The 21,125-nt window shown below is 31.6% G+C and overlaps 1 protein-coding gene across 1 annotated transcript in view; it reads right to left on the bottom strand.

Moving 5' to 3' along the window:
* Positions 1-351: 351 nt before the first annotated feature.
* LOC137236828 (maternal protein pumilio-like) overlaps positions 352-21,125 on the bottom strand; it is a 278,454-nt gene continuing 257,680 nt past the window's right edge. Inside the window, exon 9 of the mRNA XM_067759860.1 lies at positions 352-865. Coding sequence (XP_067615961.1) covers positions 740-865 — 126 coding nt within the window. The 3' untranslated portion in view covers positions 352-739. The remainder of the gene's footprint in view (positions 866-21,125) is intronic.

Below are 21,125 nucleotides of genomic sequence, written 5' to 3'. Positions count from 1 at the left end.
CAATTGGACGATTGATACAGCATGAGGAACCATACATCTGTTGAAGCACTTTCCTCTCTGATAATCCAAAAACCCATATAATTAACTTATGGCAGATTTCGAGCCATATGTCAGGACAGACGTGATTTAAGGCTCATATCGAGTAATTGTTGCTCATTTATACTACGTTTCCACCAAACCCAAACTCCGTGTTTGCTAGTTTCGTAAGACTGTTAAAACATGTCTAAAAATATCGCGAAAGCTATCGAAAAACGCGTTTTAACTTCGGTATCAATAATGCGAATGAGATGAATTCTACCGCAGTTTCTGTCAACAGTAGCTAAGACAAAGTGCTGTCACACGTCAGAGAATTACCTAATGTCGTTATTCAGATAGCAGTACGAGTTCAAGAAATTGCAACATGCACCAACCTCTCAGTTATTCAATGTTATAGGTGCAGTAAATGCGTGAAAATTAGTCCCTTCATATTTAGCTAAGAAATACCGCCAACCGCCAACTCAAGTCAAGTGATATTTGTTCAATGGCAGCTTTAATTAGAATTGATTTATTTTGTCGTATGTAACCGTGCTTTAATTATGAATATCTGTCGTTGTGTGAGTATGCTGCATGTAAGTTACAATGTTGTTAAATGTCACGCATCCACTTTTACCTCTCTTTAGGCTATATTTGGGGAGCTAACACATACACTCATTCACACAAACACGTAAACTAGTATGACATAAGCAATTGAGAGATTGACTTAATTCCCAAGTCGATTGCAGCACATATGGCCGGGTGTCGGGTATAAAATTGAAGTGTTGTAAATTTGCATTTGAATTTGAATTTGGATTTGTAATTGATTGGCAGCGTTGATCACGTAAAATAGCTGTAAATGAGGCTCAAATTAGTAGCAAAGCAGATTTCGACAATTCAAAGTGTGGGTAAATATACATTCACGTAATGTGTTAAGTTTGGAACTAATTACAAGTGAAATTAATATGTAGAGTTAAGAGGGTTACGAAGTCAAAATGACTTTTGCACATGTACATCCTCCTTATAAATAGCTCTTCAAAACAAGTTATTTTCAATAGTTTTTTAATGGCTAATAAAAAAATGCTTTCGAAATTTGCTTTTATTCATACTTTTTTACACGTTCGGGGACGTGAATGCTATAGCATTCATTTTCATACTCATGCAAAATTACGTGAATGCTTAGCATTTAAATTGACAAGCCAATTTTTATTTATTTAATGTTGTACAATCTTAAGTTTTTGTAATTAATACACATAAATAATTATTATTAATTATAATTGCCCATATACTTTAGCAGCTCCCTGAAATTTTTAGCATCCGCGAACGTGTTAAATCAATTTCAGTTTATTTAAACTGTTAATAGATATATTTATTGAATTTAAAAATAAAAAATTTTTTTTTCTGTACTCTCAAATTTTTCCTTAATTTTTTATTTGATTGTTCAAATTATTATTATTATTTTTAAAATTTTTTTTAATTTTTGTTTTGTTATTTTTTTATTTTATTTTCTCTTTTCTAGATTTTTCATGTTCATTTTATTATTTATTTTACTTTTTACATTTTTTTCGTATTTTCGATTCAGTTATGTAATTGTTTAATATTAAATTAATTTTGATTTTATTTTTTATATTTATTGATGTTAAAGGCTTGTTGGGGCAACAGTAATAGGGCAAAAAAACTTTTGTATTTATATTTACTATTTAATATTTTTTATAATTTTGTTTTAGTTATTTGTTTACTTTTTATATTTTTCTTTTTGTAATATTTTTTGCCTTTCTCGTTTTTTACTATGTTTTTACTAATAACTCTCTTATAACATTTATTTTTTGGCTTTAATAATTTTTTGTTATTTTTATTATCATTATTTTTTATTATTATTATTATATTTTATTATTATTATTTTTTATTATTATTATTTTTTATTATTATTATTTTTTATTATTATTATTTTTTATTATTATTATTTTTTATTATTATTATTTTTTATCATTATTTTGTTATTCTTACATTATTTAAAAAAATTTTTTTTTTAATCTTTTATTTTTTATTTATGGGTTTCTTATTATATATTCATGGTTTTTGTGAAATATATTTAAATGTTATACTAAATTTTTTTTTAATATACTTTTAATACTATTTTAGTATTTTTTACTTTTTCAAATATTTTTTTACTTCATTATTTTTTTATTTCATAATTTTTTAACTTTTTGTTACTTATATTAATATTTTTTGTTTATTATTACTTTTTTTATTACTATTTTTTTCTTTTATTATTATTTTCTGTGGTCCTTTTGTCTTTTGTATGCTTATTTTTTCACACTTTTGGAAGTGTTATTTTTTTACGTAAAATTATTTTTCATGTTGATTTCTTAATAATTTTTTTTTAATTTAGTTATTTAATTCCTTTGATCTAATTTAAATTTTTTATATTTATTGGTATTTAAGACTTCTAAGGGTAGCAATATTAAGGCCGGTAACGCAAAAATTACTTTTAAGACTATTAATTATAATTTAAAATAAAATATGAAATATTTTTTATCATTTTTTACTTTTATTTTTTAATATTTTTTTTATTAATTATAATTTTTATGTTTTTTCTTTTACTATTTGTCATGGTCTTATTTATAGTATTTTTATAGTTTTAATTAATTTTTTTTTCTAATTTTTCCGTATTATTTTTTTCACAATTGTTTTTATTACTTTCTTAAATATTGTGTTTTATTATCAGATTTGGTGTTTTTTTTATTATTATTATTTTGAATCACTTTTTTCTCTATTATTTTTAATTTTTTTCAATATTTTTTATTTTTTTCAATATTTTTTATTATACAGCTTTTTTATTATTTTTAAAGTTTTGTAAAATACTTTTTTTATTTCTTATATTTTTCATTTAAATATTGGTTTGTTATTTTTCAGTTTCATAATTTTTTTTTTATAATTTTTTTATATACATATATATTTTTGTTTATTATATTTTTTTAATTAAAAAACTTTTGTTTGCTATACTTTTTTAAATTTTTAATTCTTAGTTGTATATTTAGTTTCTATATCCTTTATGTACTTAATATTCGCCTTCTCAGTTTTTTATTTATCTTTTTATGCTTCTTTTTAATATTTTTTTTTATTTCCTTCATATAAAGTCGGTTTCATCTTTACCCGCTCAAACTAGAATAAAATCGGAGAATCTTGCACCGGATTTTAGAGTAATTGAAATTCTGAAACTTAGAACCCCATGAAAGTCTAACGCGAGGGAGGAAAACTCTCGCAAGATGCCGCGGGGACTGTGATTAAAAAAAAACTCATCTCATTTGAAAATTGTGCTATTTTATTTTAAGTATCTTCTCTTCTAGAGACTTCCAACTTTTGAACATAGCTTGTAGTTCTATTAAACTACAGTACTTAAGACAAAAAATTTTACTAGATGGAGCAGGAATCAGATCTTAAGGAACCCACATCGAGCATTGCGAGCGACTTTTATGTAGCTTCCTATTAAGCTAGAAATTTTAAGTCTAACACTTATCTCAGGGCAGCATAACATTGCAACGGAAAGAGAAAAAATGGACGATAGGTGGCGCATTGTTTAGTATACCGAGACGATGCAACAAAAGGAGGCAATAATGTCACTAGGTGGCGTACGGATCGAGATAACAAGAAAGTTCCTACGCGTTTTGGAAACTTGCGAAGAACTTTTTAGTAGCATCCTCCTCATTGAACTATTTTTTTCTTCTGTGTGTTTAATTTTACAAATTTTTTATTTAATATAAAATTTTTTTCTGTCTGTCTCGTTATTTACTTTTGGTGACAATGGGGGTTTTTCATACTTACATTCCAGCAGGATTATTATGCATATTAAAATGTTGAGAGATTAACTCACCTAAAAAGAGAAGAAAAAAATAATATTAACATAAGCTGTAATTTAAAATTTCCCTTTGTTCTTAAAACAAATAACTAATTATTTATCTAGATATAATGTCAGAGAGTACGGTTGATAATGTAACTTCACATATGTAAAGCGCAGAGTTTCACTACTTTAACTGTAAAGTGTGAGAACACACAAAATATACAGACAGGAGCAACGGGTAATAAAAGTAAATTATGGGACAAACTTATTTAATGTAATGTGATGGTAACTTGTGACCTGGAAAGGGTGTAATAAGCAGGGTTACAAAAAACTACGCAGTAAATACAATAACCATTGTTGAAGCAATATATGAGGGTGTAAGAATACATACAACGTTGAAAAAATTATGAGAACAACTGAAATCTGCCCTCAGTGTGCTGAGGAAGGCAAAAATCGCTAAACGATCCAGAAAAAATTGACAAAATAAAAAAAAAGAAAACAAATACAAAAACAATGCGTGGGGCCAAAATAATATCAGAAATGCAAATTAAACGCCAAAAAAACGGACGGGAGAGCTAACAAATAAAGAAAAGGTAGTGAGCTAAATAAATAAAAATGCGTTCAAGCAGAATAATGGAAACAATATACGGGCGCCGAAAACGAAACAAAAGAATAATATTCCCTGGAAATAAAATATTTATTTATAAAAAAATAAACAAACGCTATCATAATAACATGTAATACAAGGTTAAACGATGCTATGCCAAGGACCAAAAACACTAACAACAGCAACAATTGTGCGAACAGAAAGCTGTTACAATGAAAATACACCAAAACTGAAAGCATGACAAAAAGCAAAACAAAACAAGGAAAAAAAGTAGACGAGTAAGAAATGGGCAACACAAATTTCTATGTACGCACATGATTTGGGCGGTTACCGGCATATAGCAGATATACAACAACACAGAGCGCTACAAAGCAAAACATTGGGCGAGTTAAAGGGCAGTACAGAACACGACAGTCGGGGTGTATAGCTACAGGAAAAGTGAGGGCGAAGTTAAAAAGACTGGTAACAACACTGCCAACAAGACGTAAAGTAACACAAAGTGCGAGCAGCTTGCCATTGAGTCCAGTTTACAGAGTGCAATGAGGTGGATAAACAGTAAGTACACATCGAGTAATGTTGCAGGCGTATGCAGGGAAGACATCACCAACATATGATAAACGTTGTTTGAAATGGTAAAAAGAGTTTGTAAAAGATGAGCACGAGCAACAGTATCCAAAAGAATAGTTATATCAATGAGGTTATGGGAATGGGCGTTTGGGCACGCCTCAGCATGAAAACTGTTTTCCAAATGACAGCAAAATTATTAAAAGGAAATTATTGCAGCTTCATGTAACACTAACGACAGAAGCAGCAAGACAAATAAGAAAATACAATTTTCGGGAGGGAAATAACAATCGATGATATTTTAGTATAATTATAGAGAACAAAAAAACAAGTAAGGAAGACTAATTTCGGGTGTAACCGAACATTACGTACTCAGCTGCCAAATTAAAGCTTGCAAAACTTTTAAATTACCTTCTTTTAAAAGTGGGCGGTGCCACGCCCATTGTCCAAAATTTTACTAATTTTCTATTCTGCCCCATAAGGTCAACCCACACACCAAGTTTCATCGCTTTGTCCGTCTTTCGTAATGAATTATAGCAATTTTTAGGTTTTTCCAAATTTTAGATATCGAAAAAGTGGGCGTGGTTATAGTCCGATTTCGTTCATTTTAAATAGCGATCTGAGATGAGTACCCAGGAACCTACATACCAAATTTCATTAATATACCACAAAATTTACTCAAGTTATCGTGTTTACGGAAAGACGGACGGACGGACCGACGGACATGGCTAAATGAATTTCTTTTTTCGCCCAGATCATTTTGATATATAGAAGTCTATATCTATCTCGATTAGTTTATGCCGTTACGGGGTACCGTTATGCGAACAAAATTAATATACTCTGTGAGCTCTGCTCAGCTGAGTATAAAAATTGTGATGCTGCGCAAAAAAAGTAGTGAGTACCCAATACTCGTGATGTTCGATGTGTAAGCATACAAGTGTACGTCAGTAAAACTTATGTTTTTTAATTAACCGACAGAGGTTGAAGTCAAACTACAACAAAAAACATATAATTTTGGTCTATTTGAGAAGAGCTTGGTGAGCTTTTAATCGGTAACAACCGATATCGGCAAGTTATTGTTTTACTGTCGGCATATTACTGAAAGCGGCCTTAATTAGCGTCGTGATATCGGTTTGCTATCGCCGAGTCATCGACTTCTTATAGGTTACTTATCGGCTTGATATCGATCAGTATCTGTTTATCGGGATCTGTGTTTTAACAAACCGATAAGTCCTCTATAACAAATCGATAACACGTCAATAACAAATTAGTTACACTTCGATAACAAATCGGTAACTTTTTAATAACAAATGAATTACTTTTCGTTAACCAAACGATTATTTTTCGATAGCTTTTCGATAACAAATCGAAACATTTTCGTTAGTAAATCTATAGCACGCTGATGAAACATTAGTAACACTTCGATAAAAAAAAACATATAAATTTTAGTCAACACATAGATAACTTTTCAATAACAAAACCGATAGCTCGTAGATAAAAAATCAATAACTAATCGACACCCTCAGTTAATGAAAAATTTATAAAACATCGATAAAAATCGATAGCTCTTCTATACCTCGTCGATATTACACCAACAAGCCGTTAACTCGTCAGTAAGATTGGATAACATACCCACAGCCCGTCGATATGAAACCTATAACTCAGCGGTTACAAGCCGGTAACACGTCAATATCAAATTGATAACATGTCGTACGGCTTTGGGTCCATCTCGGTTCTTATCCTCAAACCTGCTTTTCTTTTCGGCTTTCCTGGCTTTGCTTTGGCTTACACTCCCGTGACCACAAGTTAAGCATTATTATTATTATCAACCGCTTCTGGTGCAGTTTTAGTTCTAGTTCTGGTATCAGTTCCAGTTTCTGTTTCGGTTCGTATTGCAGTTTTAGTTTCATACTCAGATCCATCTTCAGTTTCGGTTTTAGTTTTTTTGTTTGAGGGGATTTTTTGTTTCAATGTCATTTCCAAATTCGGTTTCGGTTCCAGTTCCGATGTTTGTTGTAACTCCAGATTCGTACTAGGTTCGGGTTCCGATTCGATCTCAGATCCGTCTTCAGTTTCGGTTTTAGTTTTTTGTTTGGGGTGGTTTTTAGTTTCAATATCAGTTCCGAATTCGGTTTCTGTTCCAGTTTCGTTGATTGTTGTAACTCCAGATCCGTACTCGGTTCGGGTTCCGATTCAAACTCAGATCAGTCTTCAGTTTCGGTTCTAGTTTTTTGTTTTAAGGGGTTTTTTGTTTCCAAACTCGGTTTCGCCTCCAGTTTCGGCGTTTGCTGTCACTCCAGATCCATATTCGGTTTCAGTTTCATTTTCGTCTGAGTTTTGATCCAATTCCGTTGCGATTTCGGTAGTTTCAATTTCAGTTTTAGTGCGCATTTTCGTTTTGATTCTAGTTGTGGTACCAGTTTTAAAAGAATTTTAGCCTCCGCTCGCATCAGTTTAGGTTCAATTGTCGGTTTCTTTCTTCTCGTTTGTTCTAGTTTCAAATCCTTTATGTGTTCTAGTTTCAGTTTCGGTTTATATTTCATTTCCAGTTTCAGGTTTGGTAGCAATCCCCGCTTTTATTACGGGTTTGATTTCGATTACATTTTTATTCTAGTTTTAGCTTACTTTGATTCGGGTCCAGTTTCGGTGTCGTTTTTTCATTTGTTCCAGATTAAGATCAAACCTCAGTTCAAATTTCGCTACCGACTTGTGCTTCAACTCCCGTTTCGGCTTCGATTTCGATGTTGATGCTGGAGCTACTTCAAACTGTCGTGATTTTAGTTTCAACTTCAAACTTTGTTTTTATCAATCCCAGATCCGTTACGATTCGGAGTTTTAGCTCCGATTCCGTTTAAAAATGGAATGGCTCTGGTTCGAATTCGGTTACAATTTAAGTTCCCGTCTCGATTCGGTTTTCCAGTTTTAGCTTTCTTTCAGTTCAATGGAATTGCGTTTCGGTGTCAGTTTCAGATAAGATTTCAGTTTTAAAGTTGGTTCCAATCTGGCTTCAGCTTTAGTTTCATTTTCGGTAGCGAAATGGGTGGGAATATTTTAAAAATTCATCAGCTATTCCTTTATTTATTGGAAGTGGATATTCGTACGGAAAACCTTCTTTTTTTCTTCCAGAATGAAGTAAATTCAAATAAAAACAGCAAAATGAGAAATTAAAAAACAACACACAAAAAAAATTCGAAAATTTTGTCGGACGAATAGAGACAGGCTAATAAATTTTCTTTAAAAGAAAAAACTTGAATGGGATGTATTACGAAGTTTTTTTTTTTTTAAGTAATTCCAAAAGTTTCAGCGTTTTTTTACGTGATTTAATTTTAAATACACTTTATTTGAAAGAAAAACTAAAAACGCCCTACTCGAAATTTTATTTTTTATTTTTTTTAATTTTTTATTTTTTCAAATTTCATGCAGGTTAAAAATATTTTCTGATTTTATAAAATCACTAGCAGACCCGGCACACGTTGTTCTGCACTAAATTTGGCCTAGCTGCATACATTTTAAAAAGCTTTTTCCGTCTAACTCTGCCCTCCCCCTCTTCACTTTTTCCTAATCCTTTTATTCACTCCTCCCTCCGTCTTTTTCGCTTCCTCTATCTCCATCTTCGTCTCTTTCGATCTCTCTCTCAGTCTATCTCTTTTGTTCCAGTCCCACTCCGAGTCTCAGTCCCAGTCCTAATCCCAGTCCCAGTCCGTCTGTGGTCGGAAAAAGGATCGCAAACACTAATATAGGCAAATTTATCTACCAAATTTCAGGCAAATCGAATAGGACGTATGTAAATAGGTATGTGGGTATTATTAATTCATGTCTCTATTTCGGCTTCGCATGCATATCTATCAGTTTTGCCACGTTGATGCGACTAAATCGAATATCAATGAAAATTACTTTAGAGCTCACAGCAACGCTTTCATTTGATATCCAAATTACCCACACATTCTAGGTGTATCGGGTCCACGTTTTGGCCTATATCTCGAGACCCTAGTCACCCAGCGGTATAATATATTACTCTGTACTAAAGCACTCATCAACAGCTTTCATTTGTTATCCATATTCTAAAAACATATTCTAAGGGTACCCTGGTCCATGTTTGAACAAAACCGACGGACGCATCTGTTCAAACACCGGCGACCAATTAACACACATTTTATCCTTTCCTTTTATATATATAGATTTTTATTTTTCACACTTCACTATAATATTAAAACGAAATGCAGATATTCACTGCCTTTGAAATTCGGCTTAAAAATTGCACAATTAAAGACTCCTGAATTAAAAAAAAAATTCTTAGTACTTCTAAATCGCGGGCCACCTCAGAAACCCCGGGTCCGGGGGTAATCCCCCACCCCCCCCCCCCCCCCCCACCCCTCTCGACGGGCCTGGTGATGTGCTATACTTGATATCATTCGCTATAATATTTTTTATTGATAAGCAGGTTGTTCATACGTATACGTAACATTTTATTATTACGTATAAACATTTAAAAAAAAATTGCAATAAAATAATATTGCGAATATAAACTGAGATATAACCTATCCTATATTTCAAATTAGATCAAACTACACAAGGGGTGCAAAACAAATTCAAAGTCGGTTTAGTAGTTTAGGAGTCCATCGCGGACAAACATAGTGACACGTTGTTTTTATATATAAAGATTTTGAAATTGTTTACGTAGCTTAAGTGTAAATTTTTTAAAATATATTTCCTGCTATTTTTGTGCTCGTCGGTGTATGTACATTTGTAATTACCTTCAGCCGCATAACAATTATTTTTGGCGTCCTTTCAAATATTTATCAACTGCACTTCATTGTTATGCCATACACCATGTGCGGCATGTGGCAAATGAATGAATGAATGAATGAGAGAGTTTCAAGGCAACAAACCAAACATTTCAACCTGCTGCATAATATCTCTCACTCAACAGCTGTTACATCGCATCTGTATCTCTGTTGTTTTTCTTGGCAACATATTTCGATTTAGTCGCACAACGTGCAACACAATTATAGTTAAAGCCCGTTTGTAATAAAACAAAAACAAAAATGAATAGGAAAATCGAAAAAAATTACATTTTGTGGCAATAGCAGCAAACGTAACAGCCAGTTGTGACGACAATGTCAGTGCCAGACGACGATACCTCAAAACCCGCTTACATTTGCGCTTTGTTTATTTTCCTTATTTTGGAGAATATGAGCTTTAAATGTTTTATGTGTGTGTGTGACACTATTGGCTGTTTGCAATACAACTCCCAACCGGAATATCAAAGTTAAATTAAATTGTAGTTTTGACTTAAAAACTTTATCGTTTCGCTGTGATGTGTTATTCATAAGTGTAATATGTGATATGTGTAGTCTAATTCTAGGCGCTGTACCCGGCTATATGCGTGGCATGCGACCACCGCGTATCATCAGTATGTGCATATTATTAACTGCACACTGCCTGTGCGTTCCTCTCCTGTTGTTTTCTACTATTGTTGCTGCTGATTTTTGTTGTAGCTACCGGCGTCATTTCAACTTCTGGCTTTATTGTGTATTTTATTCCATTTCAGTGTTGTCTGCCTCCGTCCGTTATTCAACTTCACAGCTTCAATCAACTTGGTGTGCGTTTCAAAACTTCTTTCTTTTGTTTCCTTTGCGTTCATTCGTCGATTTATGTGTGTGCACGTCTATGTATCTGACATTGCACTGTCGACGCACTCTACACCAAAAACAGTGAAACACAATCTCGTTTACATTCAGTATTTAGTAGATATGAGTCATAAATATATCTACATATGATATACACTTTATAAGTAGTATATAAGCTACTGGGTGTTTTCCCCGTCCATCATTTTATTACACATTACAGACTAGTAAGATAACAGTACTTTACAAGACTTCGTAAAGATGCTCCTTTCTAAGGAACTGTGAGCGACATACAGCGGTTCTTACCGATAACATTGGCTGCACCAAGGCAGATCAAAACATGTTTCAACCAATTTTACAATTCATCTGCTACCATATACGCATGCAGACCAACCGAAGTTTGTGAAGAACCATACATCCCGAACTCTCCGAGCGTTGACCTATCATCTTTCGACTTGGTCCATTATTTCGTGCCACTTTTATTTTATTTTTATCTATTTATTTATTAGTCTAGAATTTAAAAATTTATACAGACTAAAATGTTCAATTTACTTAAAGTATGTAGTATATGCGATATAAATAACATGTTTATTCTACAAATTTATAAGGATAGATTGTTGTGCATCAATTCTTATACGTATGCCCAAGCAGGCAGCCGTCGTGAGGATATCTGAAGGACGAGAATTGCTCAGAAAGTAGCTGTATGCCCATTAGGGAGCCGACGTGAAGCGCTCATAAAGGAGCCAACGCGAAATGCTCATGAAGGAGCTGTTTGCCCAGTAGGGGGCTCTAGTGAGATGTAATGTATGTTGTAGATGACGCAGTGACCAGTACGTTTTTGTAATGTATTTATTAGGCGTATGATCTTATCACACTTTTATGTGTTTTGATTTGCCTCTGTTTGCATTAGATAAGCATTTTCTAATTTAGGTTAAGTAGTATACTTTTTTTTATTAAGAAAGGCGAGTCTGAAATATCGAAATTGATGTAGTGCCTGGTGAAATCCAGACACAAACAACGAAAAGCTTCGTGCATTTCAAAATTAGATCTGTATGTACTCAGGAAGAGTGGTTGAAAATGTCTTGATGGCCTCATAGGGACATTAATCTTTATCTCACTAAGTAAGAATGGGCTATTCATAATCCCTCCCAATAATTTCACCATGAACAATACACCCAACATTTGCCTGCGGCTCTTAAGGGAAGGAAGGTTAATAAGCTTCAACCGGCTATTATAGGATGGAAGATTCCTTGTTGGATCCCACGATAAGTGACTTTGCGCAAGAAGCTGGAACTGTTTTTGAACCGATTCCAGCTTGTCATGATAAATCTTATACCGTGGGTTCCAAACAATTGACGCGTATTCTAGTATCGGTCGATCTAAGGCAGTAAAGAGTGCTTTTGTGAGGTAAGGGTCCATAAATTCTTTTGACCATCGTTTAATGAAAGCTAACACACCTTTAGATCGAGTCACACAAGGTTCAATATGATATTTGAAGTCTAGTTTGGGGTCCATTGTGACACCGAGATCGATGAAGCTAGTAACTTGCTCAAGCTGGTAGTAACCTATCGAATAATTATGTACCTGATGATATGATTTTCTAGTGAAACTCATGAATTTGCATTTGTTTAGGTTGAGGGCCATTTTATTGGCCTTGCACCATTGAAGTAAGTTATCCAAATCGTTTTGTAGAAGTAGTCTGTCTCCAGGGCTTTGAATGGTCCTAAGGAACTTTACATCATCGGCGTAAATTAAAATCTCGGAGCTAGCCATACATCAAGAGATTAATATAGACCATGTTTTGTTATCTAATCTCCCGTTTTCCCTTTAGGTAATCACTATACTTTTTCAATTGTTTTTCGGTTCTTTTTTTAACTTTTCAAATCCTTTTGGGTTTTGTCATTTTGTTCTTAATTTATTTTTGTTGTAAATAAAATTAATAAAAATAGATTTGTTTTTTAATCTTTATGAGGAAAAGAAATGAATTATTGAACTATTATATTTATTTCTCCTGCTTTTAAAATTTTTATACTTACCATTTTTGTTTATATAAGAAAAGTAAAATAAAGAAAAAATCAAAAAAAAAACCATACATTTTCTTTTAATTTAATCATTTTTTAAACAGAAACCGAAACCAGCGTTATGTATGGAGTCGATATCGACATCAAAACCGGAAGTAAGCTGAAACCAGAACCAAATTCCGAACCAGTGTCGGTACCAAAACCGACTGAACCGGAACGCGTGTCAAATGTTTACAAACCAAAACTGTTACTGATTACGACAACAAAATATACGATCGACCGCGGTACCGATTATGGAACCGAATCCAAAATTTGTAACAGCTGAAACCGAACCCCATCTCACTCCCACTAACCACTCCCATTTCCAGTCATATTTTCACTCACACTTCCATCGTATCATTACTCACACAGCCACATCCACCAACACCCTCACTCCCACTTCTACTCTCGCTCTCACACCCACTCTCACGACTACTCTTACCCACTTCCGCCCACGTTCCTTCTAAACTCCACTTCATTTCAATGAAATGTATATTGCCCAGGGCGTGGCACTGCCGTTGAGTTTCAATCGATGTCCTATAGCTCGGTTACTGGACAACTTTTGAATATACTTACAGAAAGATTCGTGAAAATCGACCCTCCTCTCAGTTACCATTAACAGAAAAATACCATTTCACTTTAACTTTTGAATGAAATTTGGCTCTTGATCGACATCAGACCAGTGTCTGTAGGACATCGTCCGGTTAAAAGTAGTCACTAGTGGTCTTGGGATTAATACTAGTTGGCAGATAGTTTAGAACTTGTTCATTTGACTGGAGTGTAGTAGCTGAGCGCATGTATTTGTAATAACTTTCAAGTCAAAATCATCATAAATTTATTCTGAACAGTTCGTTGACGTATAATTATAAAACATACATAATTTCGCACATTCAACTGTGGTAGGAAGTAGTGTATGTGAGTGTTTGTAAATCTAATGTAAGTAAGATGCTGGTCCCACATAATGGAAAAATGTTTCCTAGCATCTAAATATTAATACATTTATGCAGTTAAGCAGCAAATGAATTTTAAATTCTTCTTGACAGAGATAACTGTCAGATAGTGATGTTCATTTGAGCGGGTCTACTAATCTTTGAGAGCAAAAGCTTTAATAAGTGTACAATTTGAAATTAAAACATGGTTGTTGTACCTTAAGAATTTTCTATGAAGCCTTTAACTAGGAATTCGTGAAAATGTTCAATTGAGTTCAAATGAGTGTTACTTACTAGGAATTGGATTCTGTCATTTGTAGAAAATCTAAATTATTTGAATTTGCACTTTTCGCCCCCAACTGGGAATTCAAAGAAATTTCACAACTGCAGGCAATACATAAACAGAGGTTGTTTTAGTTGTTATCACACAATCAAAGTTATGTCTGTATTAGAGTTTGTTTACTTTTTCAATTTAATATTTCCACGCCTGTGTTTATATAATCGTTAAAAGTTAATTTAATGCAAATTAGCATATGCTTCACTTAAGAGTTAATTATTCAAACCATAAAACATGTTGAGCGACACACCTACAACAATACACATACACACATAGAATAGATATGATGTATGAATTAGAGCTGCAAAAGTATCGATATTCGGCTTACTCGATATTTTCAATATTTAAGAGGGAGGGTATCAATATATCGCGATATATTTCGAATTTTTTTTTTTATAATGAAAAGCGCTTACTCAATTTAAAAGTAATATCAGGTATATATCAGACTTTTATGTAATTACAATATGTACATGTATATACATATATATATGTAATATTGTCTTCATAGCTTCGAAACGATCATAAAACACATGCTGCAAAGTTGCTGCGATGGTAGCTTATACAGCGAAACGAGGGTATATACAAAGTTACAACGCCCTACGTCATCCACTATGACAAAAGGTCGAACGTCTGGGTTGACTAAACCTTAGTAGGGTGCTGTCAAAAGCCTTTTTACGTGATGATGGATCTAATATGTTTTTTTCATATAAAAATCGATCTTATTTGGCGAGCTATGTGAATCTAAATTTGCAGTTGTATGCGATCGTTCTATATGGTGAAACAAATTGGACGTATTACCACTAGTTTTATAACATATTTTGCAATAGTGGCATGTTGCAAAAGTATTACTGATTTTGTCAAAATGGATCAAAATCATTGACTTTGTACTTCGGAGCTTTTTGGCAATACAATTTTTTTCTTCCAACTCAATGATGTCCTCTGTTGCGTGTATATCTACATATACGAATAATATACATATGTATGTGTATATAATATGGAAAAAATAACGTACCTTTCACATTGAACTTTTGTAAGAATTTTTCAATATTCAGAGACACCAACTTGTTAATTATTCATCTAAAATAAACACAAATCTGACATAATGTATGTTATTTTATTTATTCATATTTTATTTGTCTTACCAAAATTTTAGACGCTGGTAATTCTACCGCTAGAGAAAGGAATAAGAAATGGGAATACAGTACTCGATATTTAGAAAAAAACATTGATAATCGCACTGTGAACCTAGTACTCGATGTATCGATATTTATATCGATACTTTTGCAGCTCTAGTATGAATGTATGCCAATACCCATAAGTACAAGTATTTTTGTATAAAAATAAGCAATTGTGCAAATTACGTTTGTGGTTTGGGACCATTATGTTACAATGTCATGCTGGACACATATGAATTTATGAATAAAGGACAAAAACAAGAACAATGAAGAGGTGCAAAATTCAATTTAAATTTATAGCAATTAAGTATGTATTTTGGAATTTGCATCAGCAAAATTATTAAAGAGGGCTTTAACTAGATTAAAAAATATGTAGTTATGATTTGCAGATCAGTATTATTAATTAAAAATGATATAAGTTATAATTTGAAAAAAAAAAAAATAAATTAAAATTAACAAAGTCTAAATTGAATGTTATATTTCTTTTTTTTACAACGTTTAATTGTTTTTCCTTATTTTTTTTAAAAGAATTTTTAAAAAAAGCAATGGATACCATTGTTCTTCATATTTGAAATTTTGTTTTCGGTTTTCAATTAGTTTATTGTAGTTTTTGATCATTTTAATAATTTTTTCCTTTTCAGATTTACGTTTTCTACTTTTTTTATATTTTCACATTTTTAATTGTTAAACTAAACAAATTTTATCTTTCTGATATTTTTTTTTTTGTTAAAAACTATATCTTTTGTAATTTAAAAAAGAAAAAATAGATTTTTTCCTGATTTTTTGAATTTAAAAAAATTTTTTCCGTTCTTTAAATTTTGTTTTTGTTTTTTTTTTTTTGTTTTTTTTTTTTTTTTTAATTTTTAACAACTTAATTTTTTAATTTCTAGTTCCACTTGATTTTTCTTTTGAATGCTTGTTTCATCTTTAAAAAAATTTCATATTTGTATATTTATATTTTTTGTATTAATTTTAACTGTTTTTTTTTTTTACTTTGTTTAATTTACTTTTAAACTTTTTTTGATATAATTTTAATTTATTTTTAAGGTTGGTTTTTAGTTCTTTTTTTCTGGTTTGAATTAGAGCTCAAGGCCTATAACAATAGTTTTTATGATAATTATTGTTTTCTTTTTTCTAAATTTGACAAATTATTAATTAATTTGAAATTATTAAATGATTTGGCATTTTCAGACACCTGTCACAGCTGCGCAGATAGATCCATTTCGAAAGTTGCCAAGTTGGTTAGCACAGCGTGCCTTAAGCGTGCTGATAGTGAAGGCTTAGTAACCTTCGAAATGGATCTATTTGCGCAGCTATGGCAAGTGTCTCAATATCCCTATCTATTGTATTCTATTATATTCCACAGCCGCCGTGTTGGGGTGGTAACGTGCCTACCAAGCCGAAAACCCTGGGTTTACGCCCCGGGCAAAGCAAACATCAAAATTTAGGAAACAAGTTTTTTTCAATTAGATGAAAATTTTTCTAAGCGGAATTATCCCTCGACATTGATTTGACAATCACTCGAAGTGTATTTCTGCCATGAAAAGCTTCGCAGTGAAAACTCAACTGAATTGCAGATGCCTTTCTGAGTCGGCATAATACAACTAGGTCCCGTGTCACGCCAATTTGTAGGAAAAATGAAAAGGAGCAAGACGCAAATTGGAAGAGAAGTTCGGCCTAAAATCTCTTCGGAGGTTATCGCACATCACATTTATTTATTTGTATAGAAAATTGAATTTAATTAAGACTTGGAAATTTTTTAAAACTTTTTTCGTTACATTGAAATAATTGTATTGAAAAAGAATTTTATCTAGTAAAATTTTATAATATACATTTGTTAATTTTATTTTTACCAATTTTTGAAAGTTCTTATTTGATGTTTTTACTTCAATTTGTTTTTTTGTTTTTTTTTGGATTAACAATTTTGTCTGCTTTTTTTGCTTCTAAAATATACATATTTATTAAATTTTTTTAATAATATTTTATTTTTATCTCTTCCAATCACAGAAAGTTCTGACTGTACCTACTAGAGCTTTATTTTTTAAATGGATTTAATTTTTTTAAATGGATTTTTTTTTTTGTAGTGGTTTTTTGTTTAAATCATTTCGTGATCTTTTCAACGCATCTCTTTGCCTATTTTGTTAAATTCAGTACAAAACTTCCTGATTTTGTTTTTCAGTTTTTCTCTATTTTACTTCATTATGAAAGAAAAGTTGTTTTAAAAAACGCATTTCTTTTTTATTATATTTCTAGTTCTTTTTTTATTTATTTATAATTTTTTTTTTTTATTAATTTATTTCACTTTGTTGGCTGGGCTTATTTATCCGAAGCTTTGCATTTCATTTGTCGCCTTTTATTTCAAATAAAGTAGCAAATATCATTTTCGATGTTTTTCTTATTTAATAGTTTAATATCCCATTCTCATTTTTATTATCTTTTCGTAATTTTTTTGTTTTGTTTTAATTAAAGTTGTGTTGTAAAAAGTGTTTTCTTGTTTAACTTTTTTTCTTCTTAGTAATATTTTTAATGGTTTTTATTAATTTTTTTTTTTTTTGCGTTTGTTTAAATTCCTTTCAAAACCATATATAAAAAAATATTTAAAAATATAGTTTTCGCATTACACTTTATTTTATAGATTTTTCTTAATTTTTTAACTCTCGAATTTTTTTAAATTTTTTCTTTTAAATTATATTTAGAAAAATTTTAACTAAAATTATCTCGTTCTTACTAAAATTCGAATTTTTGTTAAAATTTTATTTTTCGTTTTGCTCTCTTAGCTTCGTTCTACATCTATTTAAAATTTATATTTCATGCTCTGAATGTAACAAAGAACACGAATCTTGTCTATTTATTATTGGTTACTATTGGATAACGGTTGGTTGTACAAGTATAAAGGAACCGAGATAGATATAGACTTCCATATATCAAAATCATCAGTATCGAAAAAAAATTCGATTGAGCCATGTCCGTCCGTCTGTCCGTTAACACGATAACTTGAGTAAATTTTGAGGTATCTTGATGAAATTTGGTATGTAGGTTCCTGGGCACTCATCTCTGATCGCTATTTAAAATGAACGATATCGGACTATAACCACGTCCACTTTTTCGATATCGAAAATTTCGAAAAATCGAAAAAGTGCGATAATTCATTACCAAATACGCATAAAGCGATACAACTTGGTGGGTGAGTTGAACTTATGACGCAGAATAGAAAACTAGTAAAATTTTGGACAATGGGCGTGGCACCGCCCACTTTTAAGAGAAGGTGATTTAGAAGTTTTGCAAGCTGTAATTTGGCAGTCGTTGAAGATATCATGATGAAATTTGGCAGAAACGTTACTCTTATTACTATATGTATGCTTAATAAAAATTAGCAAAATCGGAGAACGACCACGCCCACTTTTTCAAAAAAAAATTTGTTTAAGTAAAATTTTAAAAGAAAAGTTAATATCTTTACAGTATATAAGTAAATTATGTCAACATTCAACTCCAGTAATGGTATGGTGCAACAAAATACAAAAATAAAAGAAATTTTCAAAATGGGCGTGGCTCCATATCGTACAAACAAATTCTAGAGTCACCTCTGGTCTACCTTTATGGCGATATCTCGAAAAGGCGTCCACCTACAGAACTAAGGCCCACTCCCTTTTAAAATACTCATTAACACCTTTCATTTGATACCCATATCGTACAAGCAAATTCTAGAGTCACCCCTGGTCCACCTTTATGGCAATATCTCGAAAAGGCGTCCTCCTATAGAATTTAGGCCCTCTCCCTTTTAAAATACTCATTAACATTTTCATTTGATACCCATGTCGTACAAACAAATTCTAGAGTCAGCCCTGGTCCACCGTTATGGCGATATCCCTAAATGGCGTCCATCTATAGAACTATGGCCCACTCCCTCTTAAAATACTCTTTAATACCTTCCATTTGATACACATGTCATACAAACACATTCCAGGGTTACCCTAGGCTCATTTTACTACTAGGTGATGTTCCCTTATTTTGTCTCCATAGCTCTCAACTGAGTATGTAATGTTCGGTTACACCCGAACTTAGCCTTCCTTACTTGTTTTGTTTATTTTTTAATCCAACGACAATCCACTCAATTCAGTAATTAACTTTCACTTTCTTTGAAATGCATTCTTTGAGATGTGCGCTGTATATAAAGCATTTAATTAGATTAATTCAAATCGAGGTAGGTCTAATAACAACTGACACGCACTACTAACAACAATAAACAACAACAATAAACTCATTCACATAAATAAGTCAACGCGTGGACAAATGAAAGTGGCACACAAAGGACATATTATAATGAGTACAAATAAAACTAAGTGCAATACATACATACAATGGCAGACCGACATGACAACAATGATGATAAGTTATATTTGCATTTGTGTTAAATTGGACACACCCAACACATTACGCGTAATCATGCAACAGTGTAATTTGTGGCGTGGAATGTTTTGCATGAATTTAGTGCAACTATGCTAAGCGAAAAAAATATAAACAATGAATAAAGTATGACAGCAAATAGTTATATTTTATATTTTAGACATTTCTGTTACTTTAAAGGAAACAGTAAAACAGTAAAAATTTTCGGAATGAGTTTAATGAGTAGAAGTTGATAAGTGATGGTTGCGTATACGCAATGGTGGCTCCTTGTATTTATAGTGACGATTAGCGAACAGTCTGCGTAAGCGTTAAAGTAACTGTAACCATAACCACAAACATAACCGTAACTGCCGTAACTGATGCCATGCCTACATACAATAGTAATTAAAAACGAAACTTAAACCGTTATCGTAACCAGAACCGTCTGAGTAGCCGTCACCGTAAGGATAATCGTAAGTGCAACTGTAAGACTAACTGAAGCTACTACCATGCTTTAACCGTTACAATCAGCCTTCATCGGAACCCTCTCCGTAATTATTGAAAGTCCTTCTCATTTGCCATCTTCCCTTTCTCTTTCTTTTTTTTCACTCTATGACCACTGCCTGAGTTTTTGACGCCTGAATTTGTCCATACCCAGCTTACACTGTCTCTAACGTTGGATAGTGTTTTGAAGGAACGCTAGATAGCTAGCCTTACCTAAACTTAAGAAATTTGTTGGAAAACTACACTACTACACCAGAAGTAAGTAGCATTTAAGTTCGATTGGGGAACTATAATTTTTTTTGGAGTTGCTAATTAGCTGCCATTTTGTTTGAGAGCGCATGTTTTATCAGTGTTTCGGGATGTGTCCATCAACACTAGGTTGCGGGAATGAGGGTTGTTATCTAACCTTTCTCTAATCTCTATTAAAGTTTCTTCAAATCAAACAATATTAAATAAGATAAGATCAAAAAAAAATTATATATATATATAAATTAAAAAAATTTATATTAAAAGAGAAGAAAAAACAAATTATATTTAAAAATTATTAATAAAAAACTGTACGAAATTCGAAGAATATAAAAAAATCTGGAGAGAAATTAAAATAAAACAAAAAATAATAAAAATATTTAATATAAAAACAAATAAAAAAAATAAGAGGAAAAAAACTATAAAAAATGTTAAATATATAATATATAAAGAAATATTAAAATAAAGCATATTTAATAAGATGAGATCTAAAATAGTCGTAACTAAGAAATTTTATTAAAAAATTTCATATTGAAAAAAAACTTACGAAAAAAAAACAAATAAGAAATAAAAACAAAAAAACCAAAGAATCCAAAAAAGCTAAAAAAAACATTAATATATAAAAAATTGTATTATGGAACCAAAGAATAAAAAGAGAACATTAAAACAAAAAATACATTTGAAAAATTTTAAAATAAAAAATATTAAATACAAACGTAGGATCTAAAATATTATGGGAATACAAATACTAAAATTAAAAAATAAAAAAACAAATTACACATATTTAAACAAACATTTTTTTTATTCAACACAAATCAAAAAATGTTTACAAAATTTAAA

This window comes from Eurosta solidaginis, chromosome 1, assembly GCF_040869045.1.
Source record: "Eurosta solidaginis isolate ZX-2024a chromosome 1, ASM4086904v1, whole genome shotgun sequence".
Taxonomy (NCBI): Eukaryota; Metazoa; Arthropoda; class Insecta; order Diptera; family Tephritidae; genus Eurosta; species Eurosta solidaginis.
This window is presented reverse-complemented; position numbering and strand designations above follow the sequence as displayed.